The sequence below is a fragment of the Bemisia tabaci genome, chromosome 1, assembly GCF_918797505.1.
Source record: "Bemisia tabaci chromosome 1, PGI_BMITA_v3".
NCBI lineage: Eukaryota > Metazoa > Arthropoda > Insecta > Hemiptera > Aleyrodidae > Bemisia > Bemisia tabaci.
In genome coordinates this window covers 31915525-31934338 of record NC_092793.1, presented here as the reverse complement: position 1 = coordinate 31934338, position 18814 = coordinate 31915525, and the positions used below count along the sequence as shown (strand labels likewise).

The window sequence follows — 18814 nt, the reverse complement described above, 5'->3', positions numbered from 1 at the left end:
ATCAAAAAAGTTATAGTACAGACTAAATATTTTAGAGACTGTCCATCGGCTATCCGAGACATGTGGTAAGGTGCCAGGCACATAGCCAGGATTGTACATCGTGAGGGGGGGGGGGGCGCTTGGCCGACTGAGGGGGAATGTGGCACCCCGCTTGAATAAGGGGGATCCATGGATCCTTCCGGGAAAATTGAAAATCCTTTTTGGAAGATTACCGAGCTAGGAATGGTACTTATTTCCTAAAAATAGTCCATCATTCCTCGATCCTTGAAATACTTTGCTTTATTATCATAGAGTCGCATCAAACAACCCTTTTCTTCAGGAACACCCCATATGGTTTCAAGGTTGCCGGGTTTTGCGATAAAATATGTATGGCTTAGATGAGTTTTTGTGGGGAAAAGTGCTAATTTTCAGCACTATCTGGCGACTATGTATGAGTTACTGTGCGATCAAGAAAGGATCCGAAGAAGCAGCATCATAAAAACTACGATTATTACGAACTTAGTGTCAGGCTCGCCACATCCCATCTCGAGCCCTGGTACCAGTTTTAAGTTCCGGGCCCCAAGCACGGAGGGGGGGCCCGAGGAGCATCCCCCGAGAAATTTTAGAATTTATACGACCGATCGGACGCATTTGGAAGCTTCTATAAAGAATTTTTCCATCAATATCTGCGAAATAATTATGTTTTTTATTTATACTTCCAGCACAAAATACTTGCGAATTGTTGCTTTCAAAACATCTGGAAAATTTTTATTTTTTTTGGGGGGGGGGGGGCATATGATACTATTTTCAGTTCTAAGAGGGCCAGGCCACCCTGGACTCCCCCTTCGTTTGTCTATGGCAAGGGAGTTGAGCCATGAGCCATTGAAGTCGAGGATGCCCAGGCTGGAGACTCTTAGCATCTGACGACGGAAGAAAATGAAACGCAGTTACTAAAAATATCCCTCTGTACTAAAAATCTTCCGAATAAAAAATATTCCGATAACGGAACTTGGCTGTTTTGAAAACGCCTTCAAATGTGGCGTGATACCTTACTCATTCCGGAGAGTTCAAATAGTTGTATCATTGCGCCTTAGAAATGCGACGGAAGATTACAATTGAAATAGCCTTCATGCACGCTGGCCTTTTCGATTTCCGTTAACATTTTTGCAGTCATGAATGCGCTTAAGTGCGCTTCAGCTAGAATTGTATTTAGCAAATGGGTGGTTTTTCTACGAGGATTTTAAGTAAACAAGTGGTTAGAAATGGAAACAAAATAATATGAACTATGCAAAACGATTATTCCAATAATGGAACTTGGCTGTTTTGAAAACGCCTTCAAATGTGGCGTGATACCTGACGCATTCCGGAGAGTTCAAATAGTTGTATCATTGCGCCGTAAGAATGTGACGGAAGATTTAAATGGAAATAGCCTTCATGCTAGGCTCGCCACATCCCATCTCGAGCCCTGTTACCAGTTTTAAGTTCTGGACCCCAATAATGGTGGGAAGGGGTCCGAGGGGCATCCCCCTAGAAATTTTAGAATTTATACGACTAATCGGACGCATTTTGAAGCTTCCATAAAGAATTTTTCCATCAATATCTGCGGAATAATTATGTTTTCTTTTTTATATATATATACTTTCAGCACAAAATACTTGCGAATTGTTGCATTCAAAACGTCTGGAAAATGTTTATATTTTTTTTTTTTTGGGGGGGGGGGTGGCATATGATACTATTTTCAGCTCTATGAGGGTCAGGCCCCCCTGGACTCCCTCTTCGTTCGTGAATGGCAAGGGAGTTGAGCCATGAGCCATTGAAGTCGAGGATGCCCAGGCTGGAGACTCTTAGCATCTGACGACGGAAGAAAATGAAACGCGGTTACTAAAAATATCCCTCTGTACTGAAAATCTTGAAAATAGATAGAAATTTTCCAAGACGTATACTTCTTTGATAATTTAAGAAGAATTCTACAGTGTCCCAGCGTGTTTCTGAAAATCTATTCGCCCTTTGCGAAATTTTTAGGGTAAATTTTTCACTTTTTCTTTCGAAACAAGGGTTGCATGTGGGTTCGTATTGGTTTTCCACGGGTAACACGGACCCCCTCCCTCCGGGGCCCGGGCCCCGATACCAGGGACTCAGTATCCCCCCCTTGTGGCGGGCCTGCCTAGTGTGAAATCCGAAAGAATCGATTTGAGAATAGCTTTTCGGGAGGTTACAATGATTCGGCACAACAATAAATGTAATAAAACTTATGCAATTTTTGCTTTCGTATTTTGTATTTCTTGTAATGGGAAATCATTGTGATTTCTCGCAGAAATCTGTTTCCAAAGTTGGACTATATTTTGTAATATGGAAATATTATGCCTGCTTCATCCATAAAAGTGCGTACTTGCATAGGAAAACTCATGGATTTCTTTTTCTGGACTGCGAGCCTAAGATAGTAGTTCCTTATTTCAAAATGTAGTCCAATTATTCTATTAAATCGTACACAAAACTCGTAAAAATACTCTTTCTCGTTGCGACGTTTAAGGTCTCCATACTCCTTCAATCGAAACGTATACCACATGGGGTTCACCTTGGGAAAGGAGCTGTATAGGGGACGACTCAGAGTACAACCCATAGCCTACAAGACTCTCTCCGGCTAGGTTATTATGACTGAGCCCTTAGACCCTTCACGGAAGACCTAGATATAGGGTAAATTGTCTTATGCTCCCCCTGCATTTGAAAGACTCTCTCGGGGCGGTGGGCGGTGTCTATCAATGTAAATGCAACTTGCGAATTATTTTTAAGTTTACCCTCCAAACCCCAAAATTCGGCTGAAATGCCTCTGCTGTGCCACTCACATGGTCATACTCCTCACACGGAGAAAAAAACTTCGTGCGTGGGACCCGAAGTTGAGGTCATACGGATCTCTGAAGTTTCCGGATTGCGTATCTAAAAACTTGAGGTCCAGCTGCCGAATTTTGGGTCAGACATCGAAGCACTTCGGTATGTACCGGAGTGCTTCAGATGTATGACCCGAACCCTTCGGCATATATCGAAGTACTTCAGATGTCTAACCCGAACTTCGGCAGCTGGACCTCAAGTGTTTGGATACGTGATCCAAAAACTTCAGAGATCCACATGACCTCAATTTCGGGTCCCACGCACGAAGTTTTTTTCTCCGTGATGAAGATGTCCCATACGCTGCCGTGCTAAGAAAGAATGCCGTATGAACATTCGAGAGTTGCCAAATTTCCTTTGATAAAATGTTTACTTCTGAGAAAATTTATGAAAATTTGTCCTTGGAATTTTCAGCCTTTTTAGATTCAATTACGAATGGAATCCTCTGTAAAATTGAAAGAGAAATAATCACAAATTTTCCTGTAAATTCGTGATTTGTTGAGGAAAATTTGGCAGCGCCTGATGGCTCATACGACGTTTTTCCTTAGCACGGCAGTATGAGGGCAAGTCTGCGTAAATGAGCTTTCGGATCCATCGATTCTCCTGATGAAACTTTCTCTTTCCCTCCGATGACATTTCTGGTTAATTTTTCTTATTTACTTGAAAAACGTATCCTAATACCGGAGCGGCACCCACAGGGATTTCTAATGGAGATTCCTGGACAGCTCCTTCGCGCCACAAGGTATGAGATCTTCAAACCCTTGATTCAACATGGATCGTGGACCGATCTGACCTCGAGCTACCCTTGAGGCAGGGTTACACCTTCACGTGCGTCATTCACGAGTGCCGAGGCTTGATTCTACCAAGGCTGGGGCCGTCAAGTGGACCCCCCCCCCCCCCCCCACGCCTCCAGTGATCGATGCGATAGGTGCACGTTTGGGCCACCTTCATTTGTTGAGGGTGAGTCCAACTCTGCCGTGCTAAGGAAAAACACCGTATGAACATTCGAGAGTCGCCAAATTTCCTTCGATAAAATGTTTATTTTTGAGGAAAGCTATGAATACTTTTCCTTAACATTTTCAGAAACGTTATGTGAAATTGCGAACAAAATTATGTGAAAAATTGGAAGAAAAACATTTACAAATTTTCCCTAGAAATCGTGATTAACTAAAGGAAATTTGGCAACGCCTAGAGGTTCATACGGCCTTTTTCCTTAGCACGGCAGATACTGGGCAGTGCTTAGTGGAACAAAAATAGGTAATTAGGGAAATCAAGTCGCATTTGGTTTCCTTTTCATGAATTTTTCAGCTAACAATTCAATGGAACATTCAAATAAACTATCTCTTTTAAGCGAGTTGATACATCTCTGATTTATTTCACTGCCCCCATCTGCTCACAGCAAATATATCGAAAAATTATATATTTTTAGGTATTTTCACGGAAAAACACAAGAGGAGACGACTTCATGTAGCAAATACTACCCTTAATACATGATATGAAATGTAATGCACATGCAGGATTGCAGAGGATACAGGTTAACCCTGCTTGTTTTTATATTCTAAATTGAAGATACGTAAAATTGTGACGGAGCCTGGCAAAATGGTACTTTAGTTGAAATATCAAAATATGTTTGCTAGCGCTGTTATCACTTTAAGGCACATTTCATTTTAATCGTTCATATCATTTTTTTTAATGCAAATTCAGAGCTGAACTTTAGATAGATGTTCTTGAAATTACACAGCGTTTAACATCCATTACTGAAAATAATAAAAAAAAACATCGATTTCCAGTCCCAATTTTTGAATCGGGGTTTTAGCCATAGTGAGGAATCTGAATCTCTACCTCTAGACACACTTTACCTAGCTTCATCACAAATTAAAAAATGGGAGGAAATTCGACTTATGGAAAAATATACCTACACAGAGAAATAAAGTAATTCCGAAAATAAAACTAAACACAAACTATTTAATTAAAATTGCTAGTGGATTCATCGGCTAATCAATTCAATTCTGAATGAACACATTCATGCAAAGAAATAAACGACCATCTCATTATTTGAGAGAAAAACAATTTTTTCTGGAGATCCATGGCTTTTAGGATAGCTACGCTGGAATCACTAATTCGCGTTCGTATGAAACGCCTTCAGAGTAGGTTTGCGGCAATATCCACACAACGAGCGCGCGATACTTCGACTGCCACCTTTGGCGCGACACCGTACCACTGATATATAGATTGCATTTTGCAAAAAGGAACCAGGAGCATTGCGATGTTGCTAAGATTGTGCAACTTCTTTTGTCCTGGAAAGAAACCAAATTATCCATTGACAATTGAATCAGTGAGAACGAAAACACACCAACTCGGTGACTCAAAAATGCTCAACTTCCGTTAAAGACAGTTAATTTACATAAAGGTCATTGAAGTTAGCGCATATGTTCCAACTTGGACGTTTAAAGTGTCCATAAGTACTTGTCTTTCGGAAGCAAAAGTCTTTTTTTTAAACTAACTTCTTCACTTATTGTGCAGTTTTATGTGTGTCTTGATAATTTTCATTTTTCCGAGTTGGTGTGTTTTCGTTCTCACTGAATCAATTGCTATTTAGTATAATACGAGTACGCTGAAAGCTGTGAAAAGACAAAAATTACCGTGTAGATTGCATATTTTTCCGTAATTTCAGTTATTTTACTGCAAAGGAAGAATTTGCAAAATTTTAGCAACATTGCAATGGTCTTGATTCTTTTTTGCAAAATGCAATCCATATTAGATCGATGGCAATTCCTTAAACCTTGAGCCCCTTTTTGATTAGGGACTGTTGAGAGTTTTCAGTAAAATATTGTAACTCTGCATTAAGTGCTTTCAAACAATTTATTCTAATATTTTCATAAATACAATTTATGTGCTTTAAAATATTGCAGTTTTTAATGCCGATTAATTTAGTGGCTTGATAATTGTACTTTTAAAATTCCGTCTAAACCCTCCAGAAATGATGCGTTAACAGTTTTTACAATATATCACGGTGAAATAATGAAGCGAGCATCCTTGAGGGGTTTTATGCCAACTTTCGACATTGCGTGTTGCAGAGTTGTAAGGTGCGATTGAGGACACAATTTCGATCCGTAATGTAGTGTACTCTAGGTGCGGTTTGGAGAACTACAATGATTCTCCACATGATTCTAATCATAAACAAACCTCGAATTCCAGTGAAGTTGAACATGGCGTCCATTAGTATATAGTGTGTTAATTGTCGTGTTTTAATTTAAATTTTAGTTGTTTTCAAAGCTTTAAATTTAATGACGATGTCTGTAATCCGGTGAGAATCAGTGTATATTTTCGTTTTAAAGTTTGTTGTGTTTGTGCTGTGTCAGAAATGTATTTAAACGTCCATAAATCTTCAAGTCTCCACAACTCGTCCACGAAGCCAAAAGATGGTGAGTTTTACTTTCTTTTAAAGGAGCCTTTGAGTTCATAATGCCAGCTTCTTTCGCAGAGCGATTACCAATCGTTTGTACAGCATTTTACTCTTCTTTTGTGTGTCTCAGACACTTACGGTCGTTTAATTATCACTCAATCTTATCACATGTAGTTTGTAGGTTATGTTTTGAAGAAAAAAGTAATTGATTGTTTATTTTGCTCCCAAAATATCTCACTCTTCTCATATCGTCCGGTGTTGATAATAACTTCCCATTATTATCATGTATTTGTCGCTGATCTGAAGCTCCTTCATTGCAACATGCTCCTGCAAGTTGCTGACACTCCTCTTCCCCTCCGGAAAGTGGAGCTATACTTCAAATTCAAACACTGACTAGCATTTTGTAATCGGCTCTCTGTCTTCTGGCTTCAATTTCTGTGCAAGGGTATTACTATATTCCAAACGGGAATCATAATTTTTCCATCTTCTGGTTGAACTTAGACCAACTGCCGCACCAGAAAAATATTTATCACCGGACGCCTAAGACGAACGTGTCAGTTTTCGTATTGACCTCTTTAATGGAAAGATCAGACACATCTGTTAAAGCTTGTAATTACAGTTTCTTTAGTCTCCAGAACTTTTTCCTTTTCCTTCATATTTATTATTGCGCTTATTCTTAAAAGGAAACAAGTCCTTTACCCCAATTGTGTGAAAGGAATTTTTTCTTCTGAGTGGATCATTTCATTTTATTTATTTTCAAATTTAATAAGCCAATTCTACAATTGAAGTTTGTAGCGCCAGAAGTAAGGATTTTGCCAGTCAGGTCATAGTTCTCAGGTTTTTCGCCATTTGATCGGTCTCCAGTTTAGATGTTCAAGTTATGGTACCCGGTTAACTTGTTCCTCTTCATCGTACCAGTAGTTTACACTTAAATTGAGTGAATAGTATTTAGGTGTAATAAAGCTCTTAGGTAATTTTATGAATCAATATTCTCTTCAGTCCCTTACCTCTTTTAACGAATTAATTAAAAACTTATGATCCTTTTGTTGTTTATTCCTCTATAAAAGAGACAAGAACAGACTTGATGAAACAGACGTTTTTAAATGTGGCGTAAAGAGCAAATACTTTTAAAAATCACGATGTAAGCAATGAAATAGATTCCCTTTTTATTGAATTATTTTATGCTTCTGATGTTATCTGCTGACACTGTCATTATGTAGGTCAGTGTTTTAGGGGTGCAGAAAGTTTTTTGCCTCCAAATTTTTTGAGGCAGCCTTCATATTGCTGTCCACATAAGACTGTGCGTACGCTTTAGTCTTTTCTTTTCAAAAAACACACAGTTAACAATTTTTTTTGCTACCTAAAAATAATACCTCCCTGAAAGAGTGACGCATTTAATTGTTTCATTCACATAAAGAAGCGCTATCTTCATATTTTTCTCCTTTTCAGGTGCTTTCACATTTTTATCGCAACCATATTGCTTGTTCGGTAATAGAATTTTGGCATCCCTGCAATGTCTCATTACATCTATTATTCAGTTTGATTTCCTAAAACAATTATTTCCCTCTAAGAATTTCTAATGCTTCAATCGATCCAAGTATGAAAACGGTCTTAAATTAGAGTAAAAGATGTTTGGATTTCATAATTATATTTTTACGTTGGAATTGTATGCCAAGCAAGAGCTTTAAATCCAATTCAATTTTTTTAATTTTGTTTGTTGGAGCAAATTTTCCATTCCATGGAAACTTTTTTCAAGAGTGCTATAAAATTATGCTCAGTAAACGCACTTAAAGGTATGATACATTTACCTACGATAAAAATTCAAAGGATGAATGATTGCTGAGGCATCTCATCTACCGAGTGCATTATTAAAAAAATCCAGAATACACTTATCTAGTAGTGGAACTTTTGCTCGAATAAAACAAATGAACACTGTTTTATGACAATTCCATAATGCATAAAGTATGGACAGCCCCTGCCTACGTTCTAGAGCCCATTTCAGATAATTTTTCTATTTTGATTGTATGTAATTCCCTATTTCACGCGTACAGCAAAAAGGAGAAGGAATCTGAAACGGTATTTAACTAGGTAGGTATCTTTTAAAGTGCGAGGGAAAGTTTTTATGCTGTTGCCAATTTTTACAATTTGGACCTCGTTAAGCAGAAAAGAACCAAGCTACATCAGCTATCGCCAATTTTAATTGGGCAATTTAATTTTTTACATGAAAACGGTTGCAAGGATTTTTGTGCAAATACCAGTGACTTTTCTGCATGAACATTTTCTAAGGAATCCGCACAAACGTTCTCTCGTAAGAAACTATACTGTCCAGTTAAATTTGGCAATCGCTGATGTGGCTTGGTTCCTTTCTGCTGAACGCGGTCCATTTGTGCAAATTTCCATTGCTCGGCATTTGTGCAAGCGTCTATTTTTTTGTGGATATTGCACTAAGTTGTGCCAATTTCCTCCATCGGCAGCAAGCAAGAGGATTCGTCCGGTTGGCAGTACTGCCGGTGAGCTGGAAGGAAAACAGGGCCGAGGAGCTCTGCCATGCTGAAGTAAAATCGCCGAATCAGCATTCAAATGTTGCCATATTTCCGCTCAGAAAATATTTATTTCTGAAGTAAGTTATGAATATTATTCCTTGGAATTTTAAGAAATTTCGGATCAAATCATGAACAATATCCTCTGAAAAATCGGAAGAAAAATATTTACAGATTGTCACGAAAATTCGTGATTTATCAAAGGAAATCCAGCAACGTCTGATTACTCATACGGCGTTCTTCCTCAGCACGGCAGAGTTGGGAGTGCTTGAGTTCAGATCGCCAGCTCTCCCGTGGGAACTCCCCGGAGACGGCAAGCGAACATTTCCGAGTGCGTTTCAGCCGGTTTCAGCAACATCTCATAGCTTGCAGCCTGTAGCGAGCGCAGCGCATGTCGAGGAAGGTTAAACGTCCAAAGTTAAAAACGTACAACACATGAACACACCCGAGAAGCACTCAGCTCCTCGCAGCACTCCTAGCCCCAGCCAGCAAGGAGTGAATTTCTCCTCAAATGAGCGCAATAATTAATAATGGATTCGCCAAACTTCTCGGAGTTCCCGCGCGCGTTGGTAGGAAGTGCGGCGAATTGCACTTCGCCGTGCTCGGGAAAGATGCCACGTGAGCATGGTAATTCAAATCTTGCCAAATTTCCCCCGACGGAACAACTAACAGTAAGCCAAGTTCCACATAACTCAGGCAGGGTGGCTGGCGACCGGGGAAAGTCAGGGAATCAACTCGACCGGGAAAAGTCAGGGAATCAGCTCGACCGGGAAAAGTCAGGGAATCAACTCGACTGGGAAAAGTCAGGGGATCAACTTGAACGGGGAAAAGTCAAGGAATTTCGTCAACGATCAAGGAATTTTCTGTGGCACCGGCCGGGCTCCATGAAAAATCGGGTACGCAACGGGCTGGCTGATCGCGTAATGGAGATGTTGCATGTGTGAGGAATTTGCGCTTTGACTATCGGTTCATGTGTAAAAGTTCGCGAGAAACACGATGGTGCCACTGGTTTTCTCTGAAATCAACTCCCAAGCTCAAAAAAAGCTCTTGAGTTGAGGCCAAAATGGAGGGGATATCCCGCCCTACCCTGAGAGTCCCCCTCTACATCAAAACAGACTCTCCATGCAAAGATAGGGAGCAAATACATTAGCAGTGTTGCCGTGTTTTCAATTTTTGAGTCCCCAAATAAAGTGGCAGCCCTGTCAATGTATTTGCTCCCTATCTTTGCATGGAGAGTTTGTCTTGATGTAGAGGTGGACTCTCGGGATAGCGTGGGATATTCCCTCCATTTTGGCCTCAACTTCAAAGCTTTTTGTGAGCTTGGGAGTTGATTTCAGAGAAAAACAGTTGCACCATCGTGTTTCTCGCGAACTTTTACATATGAATCGATAGTCAAATCGCAAATTCCTCATACATGCAACATCTCCATCGTGCCAACGTTTTGACCACATTAGTGAAGTGCCCTTACGTTATCGTAAAAAAGTAGGGGAATTTTATTAGAAGTCAGGGAATGATAAAATGTAATTTTGCTAGCCACTCTGTCTGGGAAAACCTGGTCAAGCAAGAAAATTTTACCTAACCTTTATTGCTCAGCCTTCCTCGGACGTCATGCACCGATTGTGGCTTAAAATTTGGGGGGAGGGCGGTGCAGTCCGTCGCTGAGATGGAAAATTTCATGAAAAATAAGATTTTGAAATTTCAAAGATAAAATTCCCCGCGAAATTTTATGATATTTTCATGTGCAATTTCAATAAGTTGAAACTTGAGGCTATTTTTCATAAAGCTTCGGAAACTTTTTGAAATTTCAAGTGGAAAATAACGTGAAATTTCAAGAACGATCTCAAAGCCCGAGAACTAGAGGATTCTAGAACGGAACCGAGACAAGGAGCAAAGCTGCACAACGTAGGTATGCAAAATTTTAGTGTGGCTCTTGAAAAATTGAATCAGTGAGAACGAAAACACACCAACTCGGAAAAATAAAAATAATTAAGACACACACAAAACAGCAGAAAAGGTGGAGGAGTTAGTTTCCGAAAAAGATTTTTGCTGCCGAAAGACAAGTACTTATGGACACTTTAAACGTCCAAGTTGGAACAGATGCGCCAACTTCAATGACCTTCATGTAATTAACTGTCTTTAACGGAAATTGAGCGTTTTCGAGTCAACGAGTTGGTGTGTTTGTGTTCTCTTTGATTCAATTGTAAATTGCACCTAAAAAGTGGGCTTTCCGGACAAGGCGGCTCTTAAAATTTTAGGAGAAGGTAAAACACTATTGAACCCTATAAAGTAGTAGTAAATTCATTGAATTGTGCTGCAGAATCTTGAAATTCTCTCTGCAAGCCGGAAAATGTAATTATGTATTTTCAATTTTAAATATCTGCGGTCAGTATAATAACCGATAAAAATTATGACTCCCTTGACTTGCTCCGCTCTTAGGCTGTGTTCTAAGGTCACTCAATCAACGGTTGGTTTTCTTTGTTCGTAATAATGATTTACGCTGCGTCTTGATGTCATGTCTTACTCGCTGTTTCTTTCGTTTTCACTGTCCGGCAGTCCATCTTCCTTGGGCCGTTCGTCGGTCTCATTTTTCGTCAGTGCGGACTGCTAATGCCCGGCAGCCTCCGCAATGTTCCGCTTTCCCTCCTGCAACCGCGTTCCATTCCTCATTCACAGCGTGAGACACGCAATAATACCATGACTTGCTTTCAGATCCAATCTGTTTGGATTTTGCGTTTTCAATTCTAGCTACAAATTTTTACTTTATTTTGTGAAGGACACATGCTACTGTGCGCGTTCTCCCTCATGGTGGGACCAAGACCTGGAGTCAAGTGAAGAGCACCGATCTCGAGTCATAGGTCACAAATATGCATGCCGTTGTGTGGTTGGTTTGTTGGCAGATACGTTTATTTGGTGCTTTTAACCATTGAGCCATTAAGACCTTAGAGGAGAGATCAAAATAGTGTAGTACAGAATTAAAAAAATTTAAAAAGTAGGGGTCACACAAGGGTAGTACACGAAATTAAAAGATAGGACGAGGAAAGAATGCATTAAATTTGGAGATCAATGCCAGCGTGAAATTTTTCAGTTTTCAGAGCTTTGAGCGTCAGTTAATGTTTGAGTTTCTTTACACGAAACTTTCAGGGATTGTTCAATTATGCGCTTTTCATCTTGGTATCGCAGGAAATGCGCGACTTTTCGAGGGATTTCGTAAAGAAGAAAAGCGAGATTAGTTATCGCAGTACGCAATTTTTCCAGCGGTGCTCGAGTCTTGTAAAATCATTAAAAATTACGCGTGGTTCACCTTAAGATTACGAAAAATCACACAATTTTCACCTCCATATCGCGCGGAAAATACGCGATTCCCGTGTGGCTGCGAGGAAAATGTTCTTAGACGCCAGTTATTTAAGATGGGCAGAAACCTAAGATTTGCCTTCAATTTCGCGTGATACCACATACCCACTCTGGAGTTCGAATAGTTGCTCGCTTCAGTTCTGCCAGTCAAGGAGCGAGAAATCAATTTCATCTCAATATCGCGATAAGCACACAGAATTCCAGCGCATTTGTTACTACTAATTATCACGGGGGATTACTTCAGCTATGCTTTAAAGAAAACGAGAAATTAAGCGATAAACACCGGAATATCGCTGCATATTATCAAGCGGTTTTGTAAAATTATTGAAAACTACGCGTCTTAATATCGCGGGACAAATGCAAATTTTCCAGCGGATGATTAAAATCACAAAATTTTCCTTAATTTTCACCTCAGCATCGTGGAAAATATGCGATTCCTGTTTGGATGCAACGGCGAGCAAAATGATCATAAACGTTGCAGTAATTTAAGATAGGTGAGGCTATGATTTTCCTTCAATTTCGTGTGATACCACAAACCTACTCCGGAGTTCGAATAGTTGCTCGCTCGCTTTCTTGCGTGTGAAAGTGGAAAATGACACGATTCTCAGCTCAACGCGATACGTCCATCGGATTCTTGAACTCCTAGGAAGTTCAGCGCTTTTCAAATCGATATCGAGGGAAATGCTATATTTTTTCTACCACATCGTAGAAAAATTGAGAAATTACGCGCTGATCACCGCAAAATCGCTGCTCACACTGATAATTCAGTAGTATCGTTAGTCATTAAATATTACGCTTAATTCGATTCAATATCGAGAAATGTAGGCAAATTTTCTGAAATTGATTAAAAACATTGAAGATACAGAAGTCTCACCTAAATATGGAGGAAAATAAGCGATGTTTGCATTCATGCAAGCATTTATATTTAAAAACTTCACTAAGTGAAGATAGGCGAGAGCCTATGATTTTCCTTCAATTTCGCGTGATACCACAAACCTACTCCGGAGTTCGAATAGTTGCTCTCTCGCTTCCTGCGTGTGAAAGTTAGAAATGACGCGCGCAATTTCCACCTCAATATTGCGAAAATACGCGTTATTTCCAGCGGATTCATGAAATCCAAGGAAGTTGAGCGCTTTTCATATCGGTATCAAAGGGAATACGATTTTTTCCTGCGTTATTGTATAAAAATTGAGAAATTACGCGCTGATCACCGCAAAATCGTGTTTATTCCACTAATATTACAGGTCCTCAATAACAACGCGTACTTCAGCTCAATGACGCGACACTTTCGTAAATTTTCCAGCGGATGATGAAGATCACAAAAGATCACACAATTTTCACCTCAACATCGCGGAAAATATGCGTTGTTTTCAGCAGTAATGTAACATCATTAAAAATGCCGCATGCCGCAAGATTACGGCACAAACGCAAACTGTCCTGCATATGATCAACATATAACGATTTTCAACATGGGTGATTTTTCAAATCACGATCGATTTTCAATTCGATGAAAGGATAATATTCGTGAACTTCATGAACTTTCAGCAAGCTGAAAGCTAAGATTCTCCTTCAATTCCGGGTGACACCTTATACCTACCGCGGAGTTCGAATAATTGCTCACCTCATTTCCCGTTGTTAAAAAGTGAAAAGTTCCGCGATCTTCATCTCAATATCGCGAAAAGCACGGGATATTTCCAGCGGATTATCTAAGCAAAAGTAATTCCTCGCGTTTCATCTTCCGCGGGAAATGCGCGATTTCTCCAGCGATAATTTTTTTTTAAAAAAATGAGGAACTCCGCGATATTCACTGCAATATAGCGGCAAATACGCAATTTTTTCAGCCCTGTCGAAAAAGCATTAAAACTTACGCGTAATTTGCTTCAAGATTGCGGCACAAACGCAAATTTTCTGCACGTGATGTTATCGCAGGAAATCACGAAATTTTCACCTCAATATCGCGGGAAATACGCGATTCTTCCATGGATACGAGCAAAATGTTGAAAAACGTTAGTAATTTGAGGCAGCAGGCGAAAACCTAAGATTTTCCTTCAATTTTGCGTGATACCACATACCTACGTCGGAGTTTGAATAGTTGCTCGCTTCAGCTCTGCCTTTTAAAAAACCAGAAATCACGCGAATCTCATCTCGATATCGCAAAAAGTACGCAAAATTTTCAGTGAATTTTAGAATTTGCCACCCTATCTAGAATTGCAGTGACCTACCTTGAAAATTTAAGGCGAAGCTAAACTTGATCCACCATGCCCAGAAACACATTTTAACCATTCATTTCAGAAACATCTCATTTGTAGTAGTAGCGGCAATGTAAGTTTATTCTAAAGCGGTGCCTTAGCACTAAACCTGAATTAAAGCATGCAAACGCGAAATATAACCGTTCGATTTGACGATTCAAATGCAATATTTTTCGTTCGCATTACTTTTCGTATTCTCTTAAGGTCCTCTGGGAGGAAAAAGCAAAATTGTGTCTCTGGGCGTTAAGCACTCGTTCCTCCAAAATTTAAAGTGAAACTGGTGATTTTGGAAAATTTTTCCGAAATCTCAATGCCTGTTTGCTTTTGGTGTGGATTTACCTTAAATACCGTCGTCGTCCTTTAATAAGATCTCCGCAGAGAACAGAGGAGAGGCGGGAATGGTCGATTATCGATATTTTCCCATTTGAAGCTATGGTGAAGAATCGATTGTTAAGGTGTTCGTTGCGAACACCCTGTCTATCGACACAGTTCCATACGTTTAAATGGTAGATCAATTGATGTATCGCAAAGCACGCCACGCCACTGGTCGAGAACTCTCGGAGCGTTCCGTTTCAATGGAAAAATTACTGTGTCCCTGCCCTCGTGGCTGTGCAAGGGACAGATTTGTAGGCGGGAAGGTAATCGCGCGGCCTCGGTGAATAGGAAGCAAAATCTGTTAGGGAACGGTGGGGGTCCTGGAGAGCGGGGGGGGGGGGGGGGGGCGGCGTCGCGTCGCGGGGTAAATGAAAGCGCAACTTAGCTCACGTGCGATCTTCGCTTTGGAGAGGCCCTTTGATTGACGCCTCACTAATTGCATTCGGGCGCCCCGAAACAAAAGGGAAGGAAATAATACGTGAGCTTTTTACCGCCGCATGCCTTTCACATCGTTGCCGCCTTCTGCCCACCGGGGTCACGGGAAAGGAACCTCGGTTTACCAAGGCAATAGATTCAATATAGCCGTTTTAGTCGAGGGTCGCAAGGAAAATAAAATTTTCAGATCTCCACCGGGCACTCTTCGTAGGTTCCCAGACTGTGTGCAGGGTGCCTACACAGTTAGAAACTGCCGGTTTTACGTTTTGTTCGGGTTAGTTTTCTTCGTGTTAGTTAATTTTTCTTTTTTGAGGATTTGCAACATCATCGTGAATAGTATCGTATGGGGCCGTCTCCTAATTACGTAACGCACTTTTTCGGCATTTTTGACTCCCCTCCCCCCTTGTTACACTTTCGTGACGTAAGCCCCTATCTTTTAACACGTGAAAAACAAAATGGCGTAACCCTCTCCTCGACCCCCCTCTCCTCCGTCCTAGAGAGTTACGTAATTGAATCACTAAATACAAAAAGGGCACATGTCCAGAAAACCAAATTGTTCAGGAGACACAAAAAACTGTTTATTTCGTGGTGGATATTTTTTTAAATATACCGACTTTCCAAAAAATATCTACCACGAAATAAACAGTTTTTTGTGTCTCCTAGGAGAACAAGGCCCTGTATTATGCTGTGGTCTCCTAGGAGAACAAGTGCCCTTTTGTATTTAGTGATTCAATTCAGGGACGGCCCCTAACACAAATGTCAGTTAATGTTTCTTACAGTTTGGCCTACAATCTCGAAACTATCCATTGATCAATGTCGACTATATAAATTGTATCGTTTTCCAAAAACTGAAATACCACCTTAAGGGTCGTATTTTTTTTTTTTTTTTTAATGAAAAAAATATTTCTAAGCTGCTCAATCTGGCAAAAAAGCGGGGGAGAGAGCGAAAAAAGGGCACTCGGACGGTCTCCCTTGTTTCGCAGACAAGGGTGTTATCTGCCAGGGAAGATAAAAGAATAATAAGATAAATACGCACTCACTCCGTCGCTCGCTACCACAATTGCTCACTCGAAGAGCGAGATGCTACGCCACGCACCCTCCCCCCTCTCCCCCGCCCACTCGCCATTCTTATTTTCTCTTCGAAAGATTTAAAATCTTCAGGACTAAAATCCCACAGACATCCATCAAACTAAAAGCCCTTAATTTCTGTCACACCCTGTTTTTCTTCAAACGGCTAATGTTCGATGGGACGACCGCAGCCCCCTCCCCCTTCCCTGCAAATGGAGCTTTTTTCTCGACTTCCTTGAGTCGTAGAAAGCTGCATGTATGATGCAAATCAAGCATTTTTACAGTGATAGTTTAATCACTGCAGAATCTACTTCTGATTTGCCCTGCTATCTTAGGCTTCAGTGATAAGAATGTAATGATACTCCGTTCCTATATAGACTGATTTAAGTGGCTACGTCATACTTAAAATGTAAACAAACACATAAGCTTGTTTCTAATTCGCGCCCTTCTAGTCATGATGGTAAAATGCTGCCTGCTATCTTAGGCTTCAGTGATAAGAATGTAATGATACTCCGTTCCTATATAGACTGATTTAAGTGGCTACGTCATACTTAAAATGTAAACAAACACATAAGCTTGTTTCTAATTCGCGCCCTTCTAGTCATGATGGTAAAATGCTGCTTAATGTTTCTTACCATTGCAATTTCTTGTGCTTTATGAGTCTCTAATTAATTTATGATCCTTTAATGACCAAATTGTAACGAACAAACACAATTAACTCATGGCACATAAGGTTATGTTATTTGTTTGGGTTGAACTACTAAGCTCGATAATATATATCGAATGAGTGGTCACTAAACCAGTCTATTGAAGACTAGTCGAATTAGTTGACTCGTCGATCGAGTTACATGTAATTCCAATCTAGAGGCAGGTAGAGTGATTTAGATTCAATTGTAGAGTGATTTGGAGTCAAATGAATTGCGATTTAGTCAATGGGAACAGAATATCTCTATTTTTAATCGTGTTCACGACTTGTAAAGGGTCCAAGAAAATGGTGCATGTTGCATGATGATGATTCAGTAGGTAAGTAGAAAAGACTGAAAATGTGGGAATTATTTTCATTTTTATTTTGGTTAAACCTCAAAAAGTCCTCAATCTACTGGAAAAAAAACACATTGGATCTAGAGTCCAGACTCTTGAAAACATTGACAAGAAAAAATACTCTTGATTCAATTGGATCGAAACGAAATCCGCTTAAATTAAGAGGCTTGGTTCTTGATTTAAGCTAGATTCTGATTGAATCAAGAGTACTTTTTCTTGTCGATGTTTTTAAGAGTTTGGACTCTAGATCCAATGTGTTTTTCTTTTCCAGTGTCCGCAGCGCAGGTTCCTCCTGAAGATCTCGATTTTTGGCACCTTGTCGCAACAGAGTGAATGTTCATCAGCGCAACGTTCGATTCGATCGAATGCGTGCGTGTGCAGTGTGCAATGCGTCACGCGGTGGGGGGGGGGGGGCTGTGGAGCGGGGACCCTTTTGCGGCTTCGGAGAATTTACTCTAGTCGTCGCGAGAAGCCCTATATTTGCATGTACTCCGCTTCCGCATCCAATGCTAACTCCTGATAGCCAGGCAACCAGCTCACCACGAGGCAAAATCTGACGTCATACGGACGAGATCGCTTGACATCTCAACTAATAGCTCACGCGGGGAACCTTGACGCTTCATGACCTCAAACATACTACGAGGGTCATTCAGATAGTATTTTTTTTGTTTTTTCTTTTTTTTTTCCAACAATCATTAAAGCTACAAAAATGTCAAATATACTGTTAGAAAGGTAGGTAGTACCTTCACCTTCAGCTTATTGGTTTTTGATTTTTGATTAAGTGCTCGCTTGAAAATTAAATTTTTTCGCGGCCTTCTAGAAAAATTTCCCGCCACCTTTTGGACGTCTGAAAATTGTGTCTGAAAATCCTATTACCTATAAACAGGTAATCAATACTATAAAGTATAAATTCGTTTATGAGATGTATTTTAGAACGAAAAAGAACCACAAAAAGTCGTAGTTGACGAAAAGTTATTCTTATTTAGGTGCCCAAATTGACTACGCAGCCAGCTTTAAGAAGTTAAACAAGATCGTCACACTACAGATGATTGACTTGATCAAATAATTATTATCATGCTTAGCTTCTTTCTTCTCCTCAGGGCGGCTCACTGACAGAGCTCCGAGGGGAAGCAACTGAAAATAAATTATGGCGAGAAAGCGATCGGCAAAGACACTCGGGTGGCGTTTTCGTCGTCGTTAGCGTTAGGTTTTAAGATTAGTAGTCCGGAAGTTGGTTAATAACTTTGCGGCAGCAGAGACATCGATAGCACCAACCCCTTTCGCCTTTGCACAAACGATTCTGAGGTTGTCAGATGGGATGTGTGGTGGAAGATGTTCAAAGTTTGTGGTAGCGAGGGGTTTGCCCATTGAAAGCGGCTCACACTTTAGATGAATTCCTTGACATTTTTAAGCTAGACTTATTTTCTCAGCTTATTTTCTGAAGGTGATTCTAGGTGATCTTTGCCTCAGATTTGCCTCTCCGTTGC

General features: G+C 40.3%; 1 protein-coding gene across 1 annotated transcript in view; it reads left to right on the top strand.

Annotated features, from left to right (window-relative positions):
- The first annotated feature begins 6045 nt into the window (after nt 1-6045).
- Nucleotides 6046-18814, top strand: part of Eip63E (cyclin dependent kinase Eip63E) — a 292468-nt gene continuing 279699 nt past the window's right edge. Inside the window, exon 1 of the mRNA XM_072299760.1 lies at nt 6046-6287. Within this exon, the coding sequence (XP_072155861.1) occupies nt 6227-6287 (61 nt within the window). The 5' untranslated portion in view covers nt 6046-6226. The remainder of the gene's footprint in view (nt 6288-18814) is intronic.